The sequence below is a fragment of the Protopterus annectens genome, chromosome 14.part0, assembly GCF_019279795.1.
Source record: "Protopterus annectens isolate FY-2018-M chromosome 14.part0, PAN1.0, whole genome shotgun sequence".
Taxonomy (NCBI): Eukaryota; Metazoa; Chordata; order Ceratodontiformes; family Protopteridae; genus Protopterus; species Protopterus annectens.
The window spans coordinates 989,688,043-989,711,183 of record NC_056748.1 but is presented as its reverse complement, the minus strand read 5'-3'; the positions used below and the strand labels follow the sequence as shown (position 1 = coordinate 989,711,183).

The 23,141-nt window shown below is 43.9% G+C and overlaps 1 protein-coding gene across 2 annotated transcripts in view; it reads left to right on the top strand.

Moving 5' to 3' along the window:
• The window catches only part of TUBGCP2 (tubulin gamma complex associated protein 2), a 1,158,397-nt gene that overhangs the window by 436,424 nt on the left and 698,832 nt on the right, over positions 1–23,141 (top strand). For both annotated transcript variants that reach the window (XM_044056780.1, XM_044056781.1), the window contains exon 9: positions 352–497. In XM_044056780.1, coding sequence (XP_043912715.1) covers positions 352–497 — 146 coding nt within the window. The remainder of the gene's footprint in view (positions 1–351; positions 498–23,141) is intronic.

Sequence of the window (23,141 nt, the reverse complement as noted above, 5' to 3'; positions counted from 1 at the left end):
TATCCCTTTCCTTCTCTGCTGTGTATTGATAATGCACACTTCTGCTGATCCTATGGGCTTCCTGTGTAGGGTATATTCTGCCAGTAAAGGGTCTTGTCCTAGTGTATCACTACCAGTGCATGAAGAAACCAGGAAGATGGAATAATTGGGACAAGATGGGAATCTGAAAAAAATGATTAGAAAGAAATAAACTAGGAAAATGCATTTATAACCCATCACTAGCATACCCATATCAGAGTCAAAAGAGAGAAAAGGATCAATATTTTCTTCATACTTGGCTTTGTGGAATCTACTCTTTTTGTTGTAAATGGATAATTGAGATGTAAAAAAAAACTGCTTTTCTCTTTGTAGTGAGTTTATGGTTGAAGAACATGAGCTACAGAAAGAGAAGATTCAAGAAGATTATAACGATAAGTATTGGGATCAAAGATACACTGTTGTACAACACCAGATTCCATCTTTTCTTCAGAAGATGGCAGATAAAATACTTAATACAGGTAAGGGATTACATGTGTATATATTGTTCATTTCTGTAATAATACATTGTAGAATATATGGAGGATGTGCCGCATATTTATTTTTCTCAGTTTTCTCCTACTGTAAAACAAACCTAGATTTTTCACTTGAAGCTTTTAACTTCCATATTCCAGTGTTTATTGTAGTGTTGTAGTAGTACGTGGAAAATGTTCATTACAGTCCAAACCTGGCAGAAAGATAAGCCAGTTATGCAGTGCTACAGGGAAAGTCCAGGTCATAACACCTTCCAAAGGTGCCTAACAAAGTTTGTTACACACCTTTTAAGCTTTTAGGATAAGGTGGCATGATGCAGCATAGTTGGTTGTCACCATAGAACAGCACTGGAAGTACCTTTTCAACTTTGGAAGCTGTATTATACTTAACACTTTCACAAAGTGGGGCGGGGGGGAGAGATGGAAGTATCTAATGACTTTTGAAGCTGTTAGGTGTCTGTAGCAACTGTAAGTTTATTAGAGCTTTCAAGAGTTTAAAACACTTCATACCACTTACACTTTACATGCAACTCGAAGTACATCAGGAGATAAAGCTCCATTTATAACATAAAATTATGATTAGAGACCCAGTCAAGCTTCTGTATAATATTCAGAATGTAAGCAGATAGCTCATACCATAGAAAGTTTTTCTTAGGTAAAGCATATGTACAGTGCATAGTCAAGTGCATTTTGTACCTATGCATTTGTCACTCCCATGAACACCAATACCGTATTGAACCAAGTCCTTCTTCTACAGCTGCCTTGTACCAGCCTCCTGCAGGGACTATCTTCGGAAGTTGAGAGATCTTCAGCATTATTCTTGCTGGAAGCAATGGTGCAGAAGTAGGGGTTATCTAACTGCAGTAATTAATAATCCTGGACTGAAGCTTGGAGGCAAAGGTCCATTTCACAGATGATTTTTGTTAATAGATGTGGCATGCCAGGCATTGTCGTGGGCTCCAGATTTCTGTTCTTTGACTGGTCTATCAGCGCTGTGCAAGTCCTTAGCCAGCTCAGTAGCCACAGGTCTTTGTTCTGTGTTTGCAAAAATAGTTCTAGAGGCATAATGCCAGATACCAGTGCAATTGCTGGTACCAGTGGAGAAAGTGCCACCACCTCTCCAGTCATAGCCAGCATTAGAATGGATTAGGGGTGCAAAGGAGATTTTAGTCTTATCTCCTTCCAGAGGTTTAAAAAGGCTCTGAGCTTATGAAGTTCTCATCCCGGTGTAGGAGGATGAAGAGCTGTTGCTTCCCGTTTCTTGTGATCCTGTCTCTAAGGACATTGTTGATGGTTTCTTATAGTTCCCCATGTGTCAGCCCTACATTATCTTTAATTTAGAGAGCTTGTGTACATGATGTAGATGTTTTGGATGAGCAACTTAAGAAGTTCCAGAGATGGGAGAAGCTTCCAAGTCGATGTCTCATAAATTTCTCCCATAATGTCTTTTTAACAGGAAATCTGCTTGACATTTTGGGCACCATTTAGATCTGTTTTCTCTAGTTCTCAAGATAAGAAGTTTAATCAGATTTATACTGCATTTAATAAAATACACCAGTGGATGATGTCGTATCTTCCCACTTTCATGGTCTCTCAACCAAGCTGCATTTTCTAAGTCTAGGACTATTTGCTTAGAGTCTTGTACCTTATAATGTCTGGGCAAGGATGACTTTGCAGAGGTCACCATGTCAGTGCGAGCCCTTCATTACATAAGCTAGAAAAAATTTGATTCGGGATGATTTCACACAACTCACCTGTTCTTAGTCTCAGGATATATCTGACATTAAAAAGCTCCCACTGATACCAAGAAAAAGTAATGTTTCATGCAGTCAGGACTTTGAACAGTTGCTGCTATAGCAGACAGGTCAGATGCAGCAGGATGTGTATATACATGCCTTGATGAGGTTGACTGATTTAAAATACTATAACAGCAACAAAAGCGGACAAGATAGATGGTTTACTTACTGCAAAATGATAAAGTCCGAACACACCAACCAGGGTGAACCAAACACTGGCAAAGGTTCCTATTAAAGCGCACAAATTATGTAAAAAAACTGAAGACCATTTATTGCGAGCGCTTTCGCAGTCAAAAAACACTGCTTGTCAGACATTACATTCTTTTAGACTGCTTAAATACATCAAGCAGCCAATAAAAACAATTCAACAAATAATTATGTAAAACAAATAAAGGTGTAATGCATAGTAAATACTTTCCCTTCCTGGACAGAAATACATAGCAAAAAATAACAACTACTCAGTTCAGAACAATACATCTTAGAACACACAACAATACTCTCATAATATAACGGTAGCTCTCCCATCCAAAAATAACATTGCTTATAAAATACATTACTTCTAAAAATACTTAACTTACTATTCAATTTCTACTTCTTATTATTATTTTTAACATCACACCAATGACAGATGGTAATACCTGTCATTTGGTGAATTCAGCTTATTGTGAGTATTGTCTATCGTTTTATGTAGGTAAAACTGATAGACGTTTACATGATCGCATAAGGGGAACATTTATACAACATGAATATCATGTCTACCACTAATGCATTAGCTAGACATGTTATGCAAAATAATGTTTCATATACTTTTAAATTTTTAGTGGTAGAAACTATTAAATTTAGTGAGCATGGGGATGATGATAGGAATTTGTCAGAGACATCCGAAATTAGATGGATTATTCATTTGGGGCTAATAGAGGACGGGGTTTGAATGATAGGGTCTCTATTAAACTGGTCCTGAAAGCCAAGAAATTGTGTAAGTATTTTTTATAAGTAATGTATTTTAGAAGTAATGTTATTTTTAGATGGGAGGCTACTGTTATATTATGACAGTATTGTTGTGTGTTCTAAGATTTATTGTTCTGAACTGAGAAGTAGTTATTTTTTGCAATGCATTTCTGTCCATTCTGTAGGATGGAGAAGTATTTACTAGGTATTACACATTTATTTGTTTTACATAATTATTTGTTGAATTGTTTTTATTGGTTGATTGATGTATTTAAGCAGTCTAAAGGAATGTAATGTCTGATGAGGCAGTGTTTTTTGACTGCAAAAGCGCTCACAATAAATGGTCTTCAGTTTTTTACACGATTTGTGTCCTTTAATATGAGCCTTTGCCACTGTTTGGTTCACCCTGGTTGGTGTGATTTAAAATACTAGTTTAAAAACTGTGCATTATGGTTGCATCCATAACAATATCCTCTACATTCAGAGATACAGTGCAGACATTTACTAAATTGTCTGCTGGAGGTAGGAAACATGCAGAAGTGATCATTATGTATATTACACTCATTTGGGAATATGTTTAGCACATAAACGTGCCTTGCCAGCTTTTTAAAAGGTACAGCCATTATCACTAGTACAGGGAAAACACAAAGTCTTTCAATAGGTAGACGATTTTTGAAGGGAGATGTGTTCCACACAGGTTGATGCCCAGACACTAGTGTAGAGAGTTTTATGGGTAGTCCTGAATCCTACTCCACACCACTGTTTCCAGTCCATCCTGTGAAGAAGAGAAGTCTGTTCTTCCTTACCATGTTATCTTGGGAGAGCAAACAGCAGATAACAGGAGTGCTAAAACTAATAAGGGGTGGGTATTCCCTAGAGCCAGGAGAATAGCCAGAGTCTTTCTCCACCATGATATAATTCTCTACTCATAACAGTCCAGCATATACAAAGAAGTATGTAGGAAAGATTATTTTTTCTAGTTTCTTTCTAGTCCTTGGGGAGAACCATGAATACATAGATCACAGTCATTCATCATGTTAAAAAATGTTTAGATACTGTCTTAGATGCCCATGCTAGGCACAGAAAATTGAATATACATAATGCCTTCTTCTGTGTCAGAATCAGAAAGTGTCACAGAAAACTGTTCCTGTTTTTTAAAGATTGGCAAATGGCATTATCCATTTCAAGCCCATCCATGCGGTCAGTTTTGTAGAATTTATTTATTTTATTTTGCATTTGATAACCGGGAAAGTCCGACTGGACATAAGTCCATTTTCAGCGGAGGCCCGGGGAGATAAGCTCCAAGCACGCATACATAGAATAACAGGCAATTTCATGGAACATTCGATGTTCTTCTTGTTTCACTGTTGCAGTCATCACATTTGGGTTATCTGCTTGCAGTAGCCCTCAGTCGGCCTGATTATCAAAGTCTTGGGTCCTGTGTCAGTTGCTGTCTCATCTTCCATGATTTCAGGTAGTCAGGGGTATAAAGCATGCAGCTGATGCCATTACATCAGTCTTTCTTGCCGTGCAGTGCCCGAAGCAGAAGCAGTTTGCAAGTGCCGGTCGGCCAACTCCTGAAATTTTCGTTTTTGAGTGTCAGAACCGAAGTCTTCAACTAAAGCTAAGTTCCCCGTTGGGGAAACTTTTTCCCGCTCTAAACTGATGTCAGTAAAAGTCATTAACTGTATTTCTTGTGGAAAGCAAATACCTCCTAAAGATTTTCATTCGTACTGTATTCCTTGCCTAAGCCCTGACCACGATGTACCTCGCTGTTGGTTTTGTGCCTTATTTAAACAAATAACTATTCGTTGTCGGTATATTTACGCTTCTAAATATTTTGGTACTCAGTTCAATTACCCAGATGTGGCCTCGGTAAGCCACCTGGCTACTGACATTCCAAAAAAACACAAAGATAAAGTCAGAGACAGGCCGCCTAGGTCCAAAGCTGCTGACGACGCTTCTCCTAAGCTAGTCGCCAGTTCGCCGGTACTTAGTAAGGCATTTTCGCAGCCCCTGATACCCGCGACTTCAGATTCGCAGGCCTCTACTGAGACCCATTCAGAGTCCGGTATGCCGCGAGATGCTTCAACTGTGGAACCTGCAGATGTCTCTACCTTGGATGGATCAAGGAGCCGCTGTGCAGGCACCGGCTTCTGAGGGTGTATTCAGGCCTACTGACTTGCATATTAAACTGATGCCATCATCTTCTTCAAGGCCAAAAACTCGAGCCATGCCTAGAAAACTAACGCCCAGACCGCATGGTCAGGCCTCTATGCCTAAAAAAACAGATGATAAGAATGGCTGAAGACCTTATTACTTTAATCAGAGGAAGCCAATCTTCCCCCTCTAAGAGACCTAGGACTGAATTTGCTTATGATTCTTCTGATCAGGATTCTGAAATTTCTGTTTCCTCTGATGACCAGGATTTACTCTTATCTACCTATGAGGATTCTGATGCAGAGCACTCAATTCCCTGTGCTTCCCCTCCAGAGGATTTCTCTTTGGGTGAAACCTTGCATACTCTTAGGGAGCATTTTCGTTGGGAAAGCCAGGATTACTCTGATTCTAAAAAGAGGCTTAGGGATTTCTTACTCCTTCCCCAACACAGGCCTTTAGCTGTCCCCCCCTGTACTGGACATTGTTGTTGATGCCTTTTCGGAATCTAGCTTGGCCCCTGACTCCTTACCTCCTGCTGCCAGAAAACCAGATAGATATTACAGGGTTCCTGACTCTCACAAGTTCTTCTTTAAAAATCCTACTGTAGATCCTGAGACCATTTCACAGGGACCCAAGGGCATTAAGGCTACTACTGCCAAAAATCCTACCCCCTTTGATAGAGATTCCAGGGAGCTGGATAGATGGGATAAGAAGGTATACACATCTGCAACCTTGGCCATTAGGGCCTTAAACTGCCAGTTTCATATGTTAAAGTATCAGCAGCATATTATTGGATTGCTTAAACAGAAAATGATGTTGATTCCTGACTGTGCTGAAAACAAGGATTTACAAGATTTAATGCATTCTACTGAACAAGTTGGAAAACATACTTTGCAATGTGGTTTTGATTCACTAGAGGCATCTTGCAGGGCTGCTGTCACTGAGTCTGTACTTAGAAGGCATGCTTGGCTTAAGGAGCAATCTTTGCCAGATCATGTTAACGTTAAATTGCTGGATGCTCCCTTAAACCAGGACCGCCTGTTTGGCAACAAAGCAGAAGTACTTAAAAAGATGGAGGAAAAAGCTAAATCTATGCAAACTGTTAAAGATTTCCTACAAGTACAGCCTCCAAGATTTAGTCGGCATTGGCCCTCTACGAATTGGTCCTTTCCTGCCTCTTCCAGGCCTTCTCAGTCCAAACCCAGAACCAGCAGAACACTCAGGCTTCAGTCCCAAGGTACGCACAGGACTAGGCAGTGGGGGGCACCCACTTCAAAGCAGGGAGTAGTAAGACACTCCTCCTTATGGTAAACTGTCTCAGTGACTTAACTTTGAAACTTCCAAGCCCTTCTGAACTGACTGTTCCTGTAGAGGGAAAGATTGCTCTGCAGGCAGAAGACTGGGAACTCATTACCCAGGACAAATGGGTTTTAAATATAGTTTCCCAAGGATACAGATTCCACTTCCACACTTTACCAACCCCAAACGGTTGGCCAGCTCTACCCCTAAATCAGTGGGCAGAGGCTCAAAATCAGGTTCTCTCATTCTTAAACTCTTCCAGAAGAGGAAAGGGGACAAGGTTTCTACTCAAGACTTTTTCTGGTGCCCAGAAAAGACAACTCCTGGTGTCCTATCCTGGATCTGTCTATTCTAAACACTTTTTTGGTGATCCCAAAATTCAAGATGCTAACTCTTCACCAGTTGCTTCCTATGCTAGGCAAGGATGCTTGGTTGGCAACACTGGATTTAAAGGAAGCCTACCTGCACATTCCAATCAGGAAATCTTGCAGAAGATACCTACGCTTCAAAGCAGGCTTCATGCACTCTCAGTTCTCTGCACTGCCCTTTGGCTTTTCTACTGCACCCAGGGTATTCACAATGTGCCTAGCTCCAGTCATTGCATTTTGCAGGCAAAGAAATATTCAAATATACCCATACCTGGACGATTGTCTAATTCAGGCAGAAAGCCAGGACATACTATTGAATCATTTGGCGTTTGTACAAAAAGTGCTAACTTCTCTGGGGTACACCATAAACGAAAAGAAATCACATATGGTACCCTGGCAGCAAATTGTATTCCTGAGAGCAAGCTTGAACACAACTTCCCAGATGGCTTTCCTCACGCCAGAGAAACAAGTTCATTTGACAGCAGGGTCTTTGTGGCCATTAGTTTGAAGTAAGCTATCTGCAAGACAAATACTGCAAGCCTTGGGGTTCATGGCCTCCTTCATTCTCCTAATTCCATATGCAAGACTGCATATGAGGAAACTACAGTGGTATCTAAAAATCCTATGGTGTCAGCATTCTCAGGATCTGGAAGCAATAATTCCTATCATATCTTGCCTACAGTTAGAGTTCCCTTGGTGGGCAGAGGCCTGCCACCAAAACAAGGGACTGCCGTTCACTCTACTCCCTGCCGCCCAAACCCTAACAACAGACACATCAGACTATGCATGGGGTGCTCACCTGGCAGCGAAGTGCATTCAGGGCAAATGGAACCCAAGTCAAATGCACCTGCATATCAATCAAAAAGAAATGTTAGCTGTACAGAATGCTCTGACCTGAGAGCAAGCTTGAACACAACAAGGGCCATATTCTTCCAGGACAATTAATGGTAAAGACGGACAACACCACTTTTTTGTGGTACATAAACAAGCAGGAGGGAACCCACTCATACCCTCTCTGCAGACTAGCCATTGCTCTGTGGAACACAACCTTGAGCTACCAAGTGCACCTAAAGGCTCAATTCCTGCCAGGAAAGCTAAATACACTGGCAGATGATCTAAGCAGAAATCTCATGGACCCACACGAGTGGAAACTAGAACCAAAGACATTCAAAATGTTGATAAACAAATGGGGGAGCCCAAAGATATACCCATTTGCCTCCCCCCCAGAACTACTAATTGGACAAATTCTACACAAGGACTCGCCACAAACAAGCTATGAAAGTTGATGCCCTGTCCTTCACCTGGAAAAATCTGTCAGTTTATGCCTTTCCTCCTCTGCCTCTCCTCTCCAAGATACTACTAAGGACAAATCAAGGATGATACTGTTTGGACCAGACTGGCCACGCCAACATTGGTACCCCCTCTTGCACAGTGTGTCACTGCTGGCACCATGGTACCTGCCTCAGACCCCCCCTACCCCGCTGTCCCAGCAGAATGGCCAGATTCTGCACCCTCATCTTCAAACCCTGAACTTGGCAGCTTGGCTAATTACCATCCCTCTGTAAACAAGTGTTGGAGGTCATTCTGGAGGCAAGGAGGCCTAGTACTAGAAAATCTTATGCTGAAAAATGGAAAAGATTCTGTTCCTGGAACCAAACTCAGGGGATGAGCACAGCAGCACCCAGTTTACCTCAGATTCTTCAATACTTATCTGAGATGCTTCACAAGGGCCTTTCCTTTTCCTCCATCAAAATTCATGTCTCAGCCATTTCAGCTCATTACAACACAGAACCACCCCTCTTCTCTTATCCACTGCTCAAGCAGTTCCTCAGAGGGGCCAAAAACTTAAGACCACCCAGGAGAGCCCCTACTCCAGCCTGGGACCATAACTTTGTATTGGAAAAACTCAGTCTACCTCCTTTTGAGCCAGCTGCAAATGCTGAGTTGAAATTCCTTTCTTGGAAAACAGACTTTCTTTTAGCCATCACTTCAGCAAGAAGGGTGTCTGAATTACAGGCCCTTATGGCAGTGGAGCCTTTCATCATCTTTCATGTGGATAGGGTGTCCCTCATGACCAATCCCTCCTTCATGCCCAAGGTAATATCCAGTGTGGCTCTTAATGAGTCCATTCATTTGCCAACCTTCTTTTCTAATCCACAGAACAAAGGGGAATGGATACTGCACTCTTTAGATGTGCACAAACAACTTAGATTTTACTTGGACAGGACCAAACCTCTTAGGATATCTGAACAGCTGCTGGTGGCATTTGCTGCAGGGGCAGAGGGGAAGGCCATTTCAAAGCAAACCATTTCTAAATGGATAGGCCATTGTATTCATTTCTGCTATAAGCACCATGGAAAACCTATCCCACAGGGGATAAGACCACATTCAGCCAGGGCTGCATCTACCTCTTCAGCCTTTCTCAGAGGTGTCCCAACCAGGTACATCCTAGAAGCTGCCACCTGGAGTTCTGTACATACTTTCACCAAACATTACCATTTACCAATTTTCTCTAAATCCAGAGCTGGTTTTGCCACTGCAGTCTTGCATGGCCTTATAGTTGGTCCTAATGCTATATAAATTCCTCCTCCCATCCTTAGCTTTGGGAATCTACCCAAATGTGATGACTGCAACAGTGAAACACGAAGAACATAGTACAGTTGTGTACACTTACCATAAATGCAGATGTTCGAGTGTATTCACTGTTGCAGTCCTGGTTACCCTCCCTCCAGCCTCCTGACTTCTTTTGGCTATACCTCTATTCCTTTTTACTATGCTTAAAAGCTTTTTGATGTATTTGCTTTTTTGTTGGAGCTATAACCTTGTATATATATTTAATTGCTTCCCATTAGGGTGGCACCTGACATCTGGGGCAAGAAAAACTGTTGTAATGGCGTCGGCTGCATGCTTTATACCCCTGACTACCTGACATCATGGAAGATGAGATAGCAACCGACGCAGGACCCAAGACTTTGCTAATCAGGGCGACTGAGGGCTACTGCAAGCAGATAACCCATATGTGATGGCTGCAACAGTGAATACACTCGAACATCTACATTTATGGTAAGTGTACACAGCTGTACTTTTCATGTCATGAGAGCTTTCATTGCATACACAAGGAGATGATACATACAGTATGGAATACATTAAATTAACAGTTCATACAAAAGTCAAACATTGATAGAGTATCAAAATACATCTACTCAAAAGACCTAAAAAGGGGCACAATTTCGTATTCATGAAACAGACTGTCAGAGTAGTTGGGGTACAAAGTATCTAGCAACTGCTGCTCTCCATCACAGATGATGTGTGAAGTTCCACCTCTACCTAGAAACTTTTTTTTTCTTACGGATAATAGTACAGTGTACTGGAACTTAGAATTCTAAAGCAGTGAGTTATTAGACTCATTGATTGTTATACTGTTTAATCCTTCCAAACTGTGTAGAGAAGGATGTCAGTTACTTAGGATGAATAGTTTGCACAGCGTTACTTTCTTCTATTTGTAGTTATCTGCAACTAATTCCACTCTTCCTCCTCTTAATTTCTTTTTAACAAGTTCCGATTTAGCTGAACCAATTGTTCACTTGTAAACTTGTGGAGTCTTTCAGGTACATATTACAGTATTATCTAGTTTTCATGCAGGTTGAAAGGGCTGCCGTCTGCCAAAGCAGAACTGATAAAACTTTTCAAACTCAGGATAAAAGTTAAACATATTCTGAATACTATCTGTATATTATTCTCTGCATGAACTTCTACTAATTCTGTATTTTTAGCTACTGATTATGTTCTCATGTAGTTGAAGTAAAAAAAAAAAAAATACTCTACCTGCATTTGAACTAGCCCAAAAGGTAGTTTAGACTGCTTGACAATAAATTCTCTTTTCCTGCTACTTAGCTTTTCTGTGAGAATTCCATGAATGTTCACCCCAAAGTACTTTATTAGTTCTCAAAACTGGGTTACTGTTAGAAGAGATCCTAAATTAAGTAATAAATTAACCTCATTCTTGGATTTATTTAGCCAGGGTATTGGTGGAACATCAAGATCTGAGGATGTAGTTATTCTCAGCTTTTATCATACAAGTCATCCTGTGCAGTGCCCCCTTCAGGATGAATCTCACTAAACATAATCAACCCCCTTTTTCCCATTTTCTACATGGGGTCGGGGTGTCATGTCAGCTGTCACCATCTCTCTCGATTCAGTGCCACACACCTGCCTTCTTCGACACTCATGCTTCACTGTCACAGATCTTCTGTCACACAAACCATCCACCTCTTTACTGGTTGCCCTAATTTCCTCTTAACATCTTCCTGTCTGTTGCAAATCTTGACCAGATTGCCTTCTGCTTTGTTTTATCTTTTCTGCAATTGGAGCTACATTGGCTTCTGCTCTAATGTCTTCATTTTTTTGTCTTTCCCACATTGCGCATCCTATCATCCATCTCAGGCACTTCATTTCCATGATCCCTAGCTTCCTCATCTGCTCTGCCTTTACTGCCCAGGTTTCTCTACCATATAGTAGTATTGGTCACACCACTGTTTAGTACACCTTACTTTTCAGCTTTTTTGGCATTGTATGATTGTAGCTTTGACCGCTTCATTCAGAGTTCCCTTCTCCTCAACTACACCTCCCAGATTCTTGAAGATATTAACTTGTTCCACTGTCTTCCTTTCTGTCTTAATTCTCAGCTTCTTCTGATTTACCAAATTTGCTGCCATTACCATTGTTTTTTTCTGCACTTGGTTTAATCCTATGTGCCTTCAGTTTTGTATTCCATTCCTTTGCTGAAGTTCTTGCTCAGAGTGTGCCTGTAATGCCACATCATCTGCATACAGCATCTTTGTTGAACTGTCCCCCTGACCTATTTGCTAATGTAGCCCATCACCAGTATTAATAGCAGTGGGCTCAGAGCTGAACCCATCAGAACGTTCATGCAGTGTGACAGGAGTTTGATACCTCTGTACTGCCACAGTTGTTGATGTCCCCTTTGTTCTTGTACACTGGCACAAGTATGCTTATTCTCCAATCATCTGGGATATGCCTTTCTCTCTCCCCTGTCTCACCCAGCATCTTTATCATATCTGCGGTGACCTCATGTGAGCCTGCTACTTTCCCAGACTTAATTTTCCTTCATGCTATTCTTACTTCTTCTAGGGTGGGCTCCTTTTTTTTGCCCTTCATAGGCTGTGTTTGGGGCAGTACAGCTTCTGTGGGGTTTTCTTAATGTACAGCTTCTCTGAGGTTTTCTTAATTTAGAAGCTGCTAAAAGTACTTCTTCCATCTGCCTTTGATGTCCTGTAGAGTGGTGAGCAGGTTGTTGCTGGCATCCCTTATGAAGGGTGTCTGACTATCTTTATCTTTCTCTCTCTGTCTTGCAACCTGATGTAGTTTCTTTGCATCACCTACTGAGTCACTTTCCAGAAGCTTGTAGAGTGCCCCTGATGCCCTGTTCTTTGCTATTGCAACTCATTTCTTAGTTTCTTTGTTAGCCTGCCAGTATTCCTTCTTAGCCTGGTTATTCTTTTTTTTCTTCCACTTTTTTGGCACTCCTGCTTTCTTTTGATGACTTCTTGAACTTTACATTCCACCACCAACTTTCCTTATGTAACTTTATTTCCATACCTGGTTTGGCCACATATCTGTTCTGTAGTCCTCACACATGCTGTTTTGAGGCACTGCCCTACGTGAACTCCACCTGTTTCCTCCTTTTCTTAGGGTGCTAGAGCCCTGTGTAATTCTTTGAACTGTTGTGTTTTCTCTTCAGTCTCCAGCCTGGTCTCTGTTGACCTTAGAGCCTTCTCTGATCATTGCTTGCAGCTGATTGTTGCTGTGATAATGTGAGGTATTGCCAGCTATGCCAGGAGAAGTAGGGCAGTGGATGAGTAACATATACCAGCACAGCTAGCTGGAATTTAGTAAAGAATTATATGTTATTTGAATATCAAACTGATTTGTACAGATGTTTGCATTTAAAATGCATTTGTAAAATTGCTTGTTTTAAAAAATGCATCAACAGTGTGCCCTGCTGGAATGAAAAGAAATATACGTGCATTATTGTAACTGTTTAAATGTGTATATTTTAACAGGATACTGGAAGAGAAAAGGTTAATCTCAGTCCACCTAACTTTGAGGAATAGAAAATTAAATTACTGGGCTTAGGCCATAGGCCATAATGGTGTTATCTCACAGTTTTGAATGAAACCAGATACATAATGCCTGTAAGAAGCTTGGTTTGTTAGTCTCTGTAGGAGGAATAGAAGTTTGTAATTGTTTTATGACTTCAAGAAGCTGCACCAGATCTGAGCAAAGCTTGTGTGTGTGTGTTATTGACATGTAGGTGCTAAATCCTGGCAGCTTCTAGCAGTGCGGGGTTGCATGACAACCATTCAGATGACCAGATGTATGTGATGTCATTCTGTACAGAAATAATGTTTCACTATTAGCTAAGACTGAAGTGTCAGAACAGTCTGTTTCTTAGAACCTGACATAGAAGGATCCCTCACCTACTTCATCTTGCCTTGCTCTAGTAAGAGACCAAGGATAGGAATTCTGTAAATCAGTTAGGAAAATATAATGAGATTAGTTAACTACTGATCTGAAGTAGGAGATTCATTTGTCTGCAACCTGTGGGTTATGGATCCGATATCGGATCCGAACCGGCATGGTTTACCAGCTATGGATCCAAACTCTCAGCTCCTCCCCTCACCCATAATGCCCTGCTCTACCCTCATGACCTCAGATCTCGTTTGCCGCGCATGGTGACCAGATTGTGTTTTTCCAGCTCTCCAGCTAAGTGTTATTTCTAGTCTTTAAAGTACTCAATTTTGAAAGTTTTTGGTTAATTTTGTGTGAAAGTGTAGGTTTCCCTCTTGTATTATTACTTTTTTAGTGTTTAAAACTTAATTTTAATATCCCTCCCCTCGCTGGTAGCGTAGTGTGTGTTTGGGCCTGTGAGTGGTTTTTGTTACTTTACTTTTTAGTTCTAGTAACTTTGTTTGTTGGCTTTTTGGGATGTCTGAGCAGGCCAAAGCTATTTTTTCTAAGTGCTCCGAGTGTGGCCATAAGCTTTCTCCAGCTGATGGCCACACTCGGTGTGTTAGATGCCTGGGGGTTGAACACCTCACATCTGGATGTTCCATTTGTGCAGGGTTCAACCCCAGGGCATTGAAGGAGCGGAGGTCCAAGCTTGTTTTGGCGGGTCTTTTGCCACTGGACTCGGCTCCGGCCTCCGCTCCTTCGGGGGTAACAGTTACCACGGTTGTCCCCTCTCCGGCTCCCCCTCCTCCTCCTGGGACTCAACCTCCCGTTAGTGGTTCGGAGGAGAGGGAAGCGAGGAAGAAGGACCGGAGGGAGAAGCACCATAAGCGGCGGGCCGAGACCTCTGTTTCGGCCCCGCCAGCCAAGCGGGCTTCTCCCCCGGCCTCTTTGTCTGCTGGCTCTCCCCCTCCTCGGCTCCGGTCTCCAGTGTGTTTTTCACCGGGACCTGAGGAGGAGGAGACCCGATCTCCGTCGAGGCTATCGAGGAGGCACTCAAGGCCTACCTCGGTAGCCTCGTCGAGATCAACTTATAGCCTGTCGGACGCTGATCTGGACCGGATGATGAGAAGGTTCATCCAGGCCCAGATGCAGATGGGAGTGCTCTTGCCTCCCCTGGGGAGCTCGACCCCTTTTAAGCCAATTGCTCCTTCTCCGACCCGCTACCGGGTTCGAGCAGTTGAGCCGAGCAGCTTCGGGCGGGGTGGGTCAGCGCCGATAGTACTTGGTACCGGATCCGACCCTGCCCTCGAGTGCATCGGATCCGACCTCTCGGAGCCTGGATCCGAGCCGGATCCGGGGATCAGTGCTCCTTCGGCGCCATCTGTGTCGGAGCACACTGTCCCGGATCCGGCGCGGCGCCGGCTCCGATCCACTCGGATCCGAGGGGAGCCGATTGTCGGATCCTTTGGTCGAGGTCGGCTCCCTTCGGCTTTTGATGTAGTGGAGAGGGCCCTGTTGAGGGTCTCCGGACCCCGGCACTTGTTTCGGCTCTGTCCCGCTCCCTCTGCACTGGGTCAGGCTTCCACCATCCGGCCCTTGGGACAGCCCGCTCCTGTGCCCCAAGCTGTTCCCTGGAACAGGCTACTGTTTGAGGAGTCCTCTGACAGCCCCCAGAGGATGTTCCTCGCAAGCATACGCAAAAGGAGGCACATTGACTCCCCGAGTCTCTCATGGAAGACACGGATTTGGAGGAAGGGAAGGCTCCCACGGTCACCCCGAGGATGTCTCATTTGGAGACATCATGGAAATGCTCCGCATAAGGGGGGGGGGTGGTCTGCCCCCAAGTCTTCCTCGGACGAGTCCGTGTTCTTGGAGGCATTTGAAGCGGGCCCGTCTACCTCTTGAGTGTCCCCTCCTGCCGACCCCCTGGTGGACCTCATTACCACCAGGGCGTGGAAGGAACCGGACACCGTGGAGCCAATCCCTAAAAGGCCCGACCGGATCCTCAGTCCCCCGGCTGACCGTGCCCATTGGAGTAAAGGGCCTCCAGTAGATGCCATGTTGACGGCGGCTACCACCAAGAGGGAACTTGCTCAGGAGAGTCCCTCAGTCCATCCCCCGAGCAAGGAGTCTCGGATGATGGACCGCTTGGGGAAGCGGATGTTTAGTTCAGCGACCTTCTTGGTAAGGGCGCTGAACTACCTGGCACACGTGATTAGGATGCAGCGCGATCTTATTAAAGAATATGCTGCATCTCCCCCAGAGTCCATGTCGGAGGAGGACAAAGTGCTGCACTCCACCCGAATGGCCACTCTCAGGTCAGTTACCAATACCTCTATGCGGCTACTCTCTCATGCTACGGAAGGCACCGCTAGAGCAGCAGGGGCAGGTCTAGTCACTAGATGTCAGGCCTGGCTCCGTCATTGCGATTTCTCAGAGCCCTTCAGAGCGTCATTTGCGAACGCCCCCTTCGATGGTTCTGCCCTCTTTGGCAAAACTGTTCGCGACACTTTGACCCAGAGCGAGAAGGACGGGAAGATGCTGTCTGCCGTCGGAATCCGCTTCTCTGCACCCCAGAGGCCCTATTCTAGGAACCAAAAGGGTCAGAAGAAGATGTGGTCCGGAAGTCACAGCAATCCCAGCCTGCTCCGGACAACCAGTCCTTCCATGGCAGAGGAGGACAGGGAGGACGCCGCCCTAGAGGCAGAGGGGCTCCCAGGAACTTCGGGTCCAGAGAACCCTTCTCTGAACGGCCCGCGCAGCAACCCTGAGGGGTTGCCCGACTGCTCCACTCTGGAGGCAGTCGGGGGACGCTTTTCGGAGCACCTAGCGGCATGGGAGTCCATAACATCAGACCGCTGGGTTCTCCAGATCATATCCAGAGGATACCGCATCCCCTTTCGTCACTTCCCTCCCAGACGTTCCACCCGGTCAACGGGAGGCCGCTTTGGCAGAAATTGGCCATCTGCTAAAGAAAAGAGCCATCCAGCCCGTCCCCCCAGACCAGATCGGATCAGGATTCTATTCCAGGTTCTTTTTAGTGCCAAAAAAGACGGGGGATCTAAGACCAATTTTAGACCTTTCTCTCTTGAACCTGGCAGTTCCCAAGGAGAAGTTCCGAATGGTCACTCTGCAATCTGTTCTCCCCCTTCTGGGAGAAAATCACTGGATGTGCTCCATAGACCTCAAGGATGCGTACTACCATATACTAATGGACAGGCGCTCCAGGAGGTTTCTCCGCTTCCGGCTGGGAGCCAGTCACTACCAGTTCCGGGTCCTTCCCTTTGGTCTCACCACAGCCCCCAGGGTGTTCACCAAAGTATTAGCAGTGGTAGCGGCCCACCTGAGGCTTCAGGGGGTGCAGGTCTTTCCCTACCTGGACGACTGGCTCCTTACCGCCCCAACAAGGCATCTACTACTATTGGCGCGAGACTCCTTTCTCCATCTTGCTCCCAGTCTGGGCATCACTATAAATACAAAAAAATCCAACCTAGCACCCACACAGTTCATAGATTTTATAGGGGCCAGGTTAGACACAAGGAGTTTAAAAGCCTTCCTCACTGCGGACAGAGTTCAAAATCTGCAGCTCCAGGTGCGGGCCATTCTCCACTCAAGCTCATTTCCGGCGGAGTTGGTCCTGAGGGCTCTAGGGTCCATGGCGTCTGCTATAGCACTTCTTCCTCTCGCCAGGTTCAATATGCGCATCCTCCAGTGGACACTCTTAGTACAGTGGTCGTACCTTGCTCTTCCTATGCATCATCCCATTGCGATCAGCAAGGCTTGCAAGTGGTCCCTCCTGTGGTGGCTTCACTCTCCAGAGATCCACGGAGGCCGCCCATTTTGTCCTTCTCCCCCTCTCGCCACGGTGACCACGGACGCCTCCCGCCTCGGGTGGGGGGGCACTTTGCAGGCCGGACCGTCCAAGGCACGTGGAACGATTCAGAGACCTTACTGCATATCAACGTTCTAGAGATGAGAGCAGTGCTCTTAGCATTGCTAGCACTTCAGGACTTTCTTCCCTTGGGAACAATTGCGATTCAATCGGACAACATGTCGGTTGTCTGGTATATCAACAAGCAAGGAGGAACCAGGTCTTACCCTCTTTGTCGAGAAGCCATGAGAGTTTGGGAATGGGCAATCTCCACCAAACGCTTTCTCATAGCAACGCACATTCCGGGTCGGTCCAACATCCTGGCGGACAAGCTCAGTCGCACCATTCTCACCCCTTATGAGTGGTCTCTCAATACTCAAGTAGCGGAACGCATATTCGCATGGTGGGGAACTCCTTCTTGCGATCTTTTTGCCTCTCCCTCAAACACCAAGTGCGACAGTTTTTTCGCTCTGATACCTCCTCCAGGAGGTTCCCCAAGAGACGCTCTGGTGCATGCTTGGCCACCCGGTCTTCTGTATGCTTATCCCCCCTTGCCTCTGATGCTCCAAGTTCTTCAGAAAGCCTCTCGGGTGGGGTGCAGAATGATTCTCATTGCTCCGTTTTGGCCTCGACAGATATGGTTCCCCTTCCTAAGGTCTCACTCGGTGAATCCTCCTTGGATTCTAGATCCCATTCCGGATCTGATATCTCATCCATCCCACTTATCTCCTCTGAACCTGGACAACCTGAAGCTGACCGCTTGGCTGCTCCAGTTCCACTCTTGATCAGGACTCCCGGTATTTCGTCCCCTGTTAAGGCGATCCTGGTGGCAGCTCATAAACCATCCACTAGGAAAGTCTACCGTAGCAAGTGGAAACGGTTTTCTTTGTGGGCGGAGCGGCAAGGCCTGAACCCCTTCACAGTTCCTCTCCCTTTAGTGCTTGATTTCTTAACCACTCTTTTTAACGATGGTGCCAGCAGTTCCACGGTCAAAGTACAACTTGCGGCAATTTCACATTATCACATTGGTCATGACTCCAATCCACTCATGTCGGCCAAGTTGTGTAAAACTTTCCTTAAAGGTACTTTCCTTCTCAGGCCCCCTGTAAAACAAGCGGTTCCTCCCTGGGACCTTTCCTTAGTTCTCCAGGCCTTGACCGCCCCCCCCCCTTCGAACCGGCGGCTACGGTAGATCTCAAATTCTTGTCGTTCAAGACTGCCTTCTTAGCAGCCATTACTTCGGCCAAGAGAGTTTCAGAGCTCCAAGCATTATCAGCTAAACCTCCTTACTTGGTCTTTCATCCGGACCGTGTTTACCTCAGGACCAACCCGTCCTTTCTTCCTAAAGTAGCTTCTGAAGCAAACATTAATCAATCCATTAACCTCCCTGTTTTCTTTCCTAAATATGAAAACAAAGGTGAATACAAGCTTCACTCCTTAGATGTTCACAGGCAACTTAGATTTTATCTAAACAGGACGGCTGGTCATAGGCAATCCGACCAGTTGTTCATTTCCTTTGCTAAATTTAATTTGGGCAAGCCAATTTCTAAAGTCTCTCTGTCTCGCTGGATTTCACAATGTATCTTGTTGGATTATCAAGCTTCAGGAAGGCCCGCACCGGAGGGTGTACACGCCCATTCAACCCGGTCAGTCTCTACCTCGGCAGCCTTTAAGGCTAGGATTCCTCTAGATGATATTTGTGCAGCAGCCACGTGGGCTTCATCTCATACTTTTATTTCCCATTACAAGTTGGATCTTGCATCTAGGGGTAGAGCATCCTTTGGCTCCACGGTGCTCCGGAATATCCTTCCATGATGGCCGCCCAAGATTCAGGTAGCTGGGGACTCTGTCCCACAGGTTGCAGACAAATGAATCTCCTACTTCAGATTTAGAAGTTATGTACTCACCATAACGTTCCATCTGAGTAGGTGTATTCATTGGTCTGCAACCATCCTGCCCTCCTATCCCCCTGGCCTTTCAGTTTCCTGCATATGTTCTGTTACCCTTTTTCAGGGTGTTCTTGCTTTTGGCAAACTCGATCTGAGGTCATGAGGGTAGAGCAGGGCATTATGGGTGAGGGGAGGAGCTGAGAGCTTGGATCCATAGCTGGTAAACCATGCCGGTTCGGATCCGATATCGGATCCATAACCCACAGGTTGCAGACAAATGAATACACCTACTCAGATGGAACGTTATGGTGAGTACATAACTTCTAATTTTTTCTGTAGTTGTGTGAATCTATTCATTTGTGTTATTTTAATATTTCCTGTGATTGAAACGCTGGGGTTTACTGAAAATAGATATTCATATTTTCATATTCATATTTTCATGTTCTGTTGTTATTTATTATTAAGGATATTTAACCTTTTTATTGTGGCTGGTCCTTTAGAAAATATTTTAACCTTTGAGAGTACTTAATGCATTGGTGACACTGTGGCCACTCTTGAAAGCCTAAGTGTTTGGTCAACATTACTATTTGTATTAGTATTAATTTCACTCAGTATAATTGGGTACCCTTGCAAGAGCCTTGGAGTAGCTGGCTTTGGAGTGTCTGGCAACAGTGAAACTACCTTATAGTCTAGGCAGAAGGGGTCTTAGCTAGTAAAGCTGTGCCAACGTGTGTGTGTGTGTGTGTGTGTGTGTGTGTGTGTGTGTGTGGCAGGGACATGAAGCCCTGGTTTCACAGAGAGGGTGCTGGAGGACTTGTATTACACACTCTGCTGAGAACCTAACAGCTGCACCAGTGGGGAGCCTTACTGGGGACATGGGGAGAGACAGAGAGAGAAATCCAAAACCCAGGCTGAGTGTGTTCCCTGTGTTCTGTTAAGGAAAATTGTGCTTGATGCAGAGAACTGCATCTGGAAATACTGGGTGTATTCATTTTTGTTCCAAGTGAATAGCCCTCTCCAATGCCAGTGTTCAGGATTCAGGCTCCTTGATTATTGGCTCAGAGAGGGACGTCACATATTGGTACATAGTGATGTGGATATTAATTGAACTTCTGTAGCCTGTAGGCAGTTTTCACTAAAGGTGGGTGTACTCTCAAGCAACCACAAGGTAAACATCCAAAGTTTCATTTCACAACAGGTTTATTTATTTACCCAGCTTTATTGGCCCAGCACAGTTGGGCATTATGGCAGGGCACGTATACTCCTCCCACCATTAGTATGGTTCCGTGGTGTAGGTTGGAGTACATCAGGTCCTCAACCCACTTATGATGGGTAACACCCATGACCAGTTGGCAACATTAGTCAGTACGACTGAATCACGTGAAGCCATGTTCTACACCATTGAGTTGTTAGCCCTGCTACAGCACGCAGTCTGTTATCCATGTTCTCCTGTCTTGAGGATACTGCACGCCACAGTAGATGCCCAAAGTGGTTGGTCTATACAACTTTTCCACCTATAGGGCACCATTTAGAAATGTTGCTGCTGCCCACAGCTCCATTCATTGGTGAGTTTGAGATGGAAACTCTCAGCATATGTTTTCGAGGTGGGAGGAACCCCACAGAGCAGTAGCGAAAACATGCAAACTCCAAACAGGCATTGGCTAGAGGTCAGGGTCAAACCTTGTGCATGAGAAGTGAAGACCTTAAACAGTACGCCAACCGGTTCCTCTCGCTATTAAATATATCAAACAGTTAGAAAGAATGCAAAGGTTCCTAACTAAAAAGATCACAGGTCTGAAGTTCTTGAGCTACCAAAAGTGGCTGGACTCTCTATTCCTTAATTCAAAGACCTCTACAGTTTTGAAGGGAGATCTCGGAATTATTTTGCTGTTAGAGACCTGGTTATCCTGGACCTCCTGTGTCTTTCTAAGTCCAGTATCTCCACTAGTATTAGTACTGGGAACCTAAATCTTCGACAGTAGATAGATAAAACATGGTGGAGGAGCAGATTTATTATTCATTATCTCCCAAACCTGTGGATTAAATTTCCCCTACATGTTAAGCCATCTGACTGACTGTCTTCCTTTAAACATAAACTGGATGGATATCCACAGGTTTTTCTCTGGGATTGACTGGTATGACCTTCCCAAAGAAAGGGGTGCACTGATAAGGCTTTAATGATCATATAGTGGCCTTGAATTATCTATGAATTTATAACAAGTATAATTTAAAAATATATAATGCGAACAAAATAGAAATTTATGGATAATTAAACTGACAAAGATATACATTTTATGACCAAAATGGGTATTATCTAGGGAACATTTAAGAAAAACATAAATGAAGGAAAGGTAGAAAGTAACAGATGAGCTATTAAAGGTAAATTTCCATTCTTTTAGTGTAAATTAAGTTACAAAGTTTATGGCTATGCAAGATTTTTGTGTTGGTATTCTACACAGACTATGCTTGTTAATGTTATAGGACAGGAAAAGGACTGTAGTGGAAGAGTTAAAATGGGATTTACAATTTCTTGAGAAGGATAAGGTTATTAGTTTCTCTTAAGTCAAGAGGATGTGTACTTCATTGCCTTATTAGGAAGTTGATGAATGATCTGCACCAGTTGTGCTCATTTTTTTTTTATGGAGGATCTTAAAGTCCTGTTGGTTATATACCAGTTTATTAGTGGGCCAAATACTGGACACTGATCTTCATTTAGAAGGTTGTGTGCACATGTAATGTGTATGGATTTGTCTTTGTTTTCAAAGGACATCCAGTTGTATTGAGTATATTGCAGTAGTTAGTATGAGTTTAATGAATGACTGACCAATTTATCTGTGCTGTGGTAAGTAGATGACAGTTTGGAATATACAGAATTATTTTATTTACTTATTTATTCATATTTTCATTCATTCTTTACATTATATTAAACAGTTATAGGCATATGTAATACTTTAGTCAGGTTTAGACTGGTGCACTTCTCAAATGTGAGGTAGTTGTGATAATTAGCTACGTACAATGACGTTTTCTCTGCAGGGCTTATGTTTAGAGTGATATTTTGTAGTTTAGGATTTGGGCTGGTGACGAAGTATCATAAGTTTAGATCTGATGTTGTCAGTCTTCGTTTATTTTTGACAGTTGGGATTCGGTTCTGATCTTTGGAACCGGCTCAGCCGTTATACAGCTCATGCCAGCCAAAAACTCTCGAGCCAAGTCTCTACCCACAGTGACCTTGTGTATGTTACCTCAGATCTCATTTGCCGCTCTGCCAGCAAGGCGCGTCAGCCTTTCTCTTAGCTAAGTGTTTTATAATTTCTAATTTTCTTGAGATAGTTTAAAAGTTTTTCTCCCTAATTATCCTCTTTCTCTCTCTCTCTCTCTGTATATATATATATATATATATATATATATATATATATATATATATATAGTTGTGTACTTTTGGTGCTTGCCCCATTACCCCAGGTAATTATACCTACCATTGTTGGTAGATCTTTCCTCCTTCCTTACTTTTCCCTTTCACTCCTTTGTGCGTGTGTGTGTGTGTGTGTGTGTGTGTGTGTGTGTGTGTGTGTGTGTGTGTGTGTATTTTAACAGGCTGTTTTGTTTTTTACCTTTTACAGTTATGATTGTCTGATAAACCAGCTATAACTGATAAACCGTCTAAAGGCACGTCAGGATTTAAGTATTACCAGGACTGTGATAGAAAGAGGCCCAATTCCATCTGGCATCTTTCATGTGTCTACTGCTTAGGTGCACCTGATTTGGACTGTGACTTATGTAAGGGGTTCAGTGAGAGAACCTTAGCAGAGTGCACTTTTAGCAAGGCC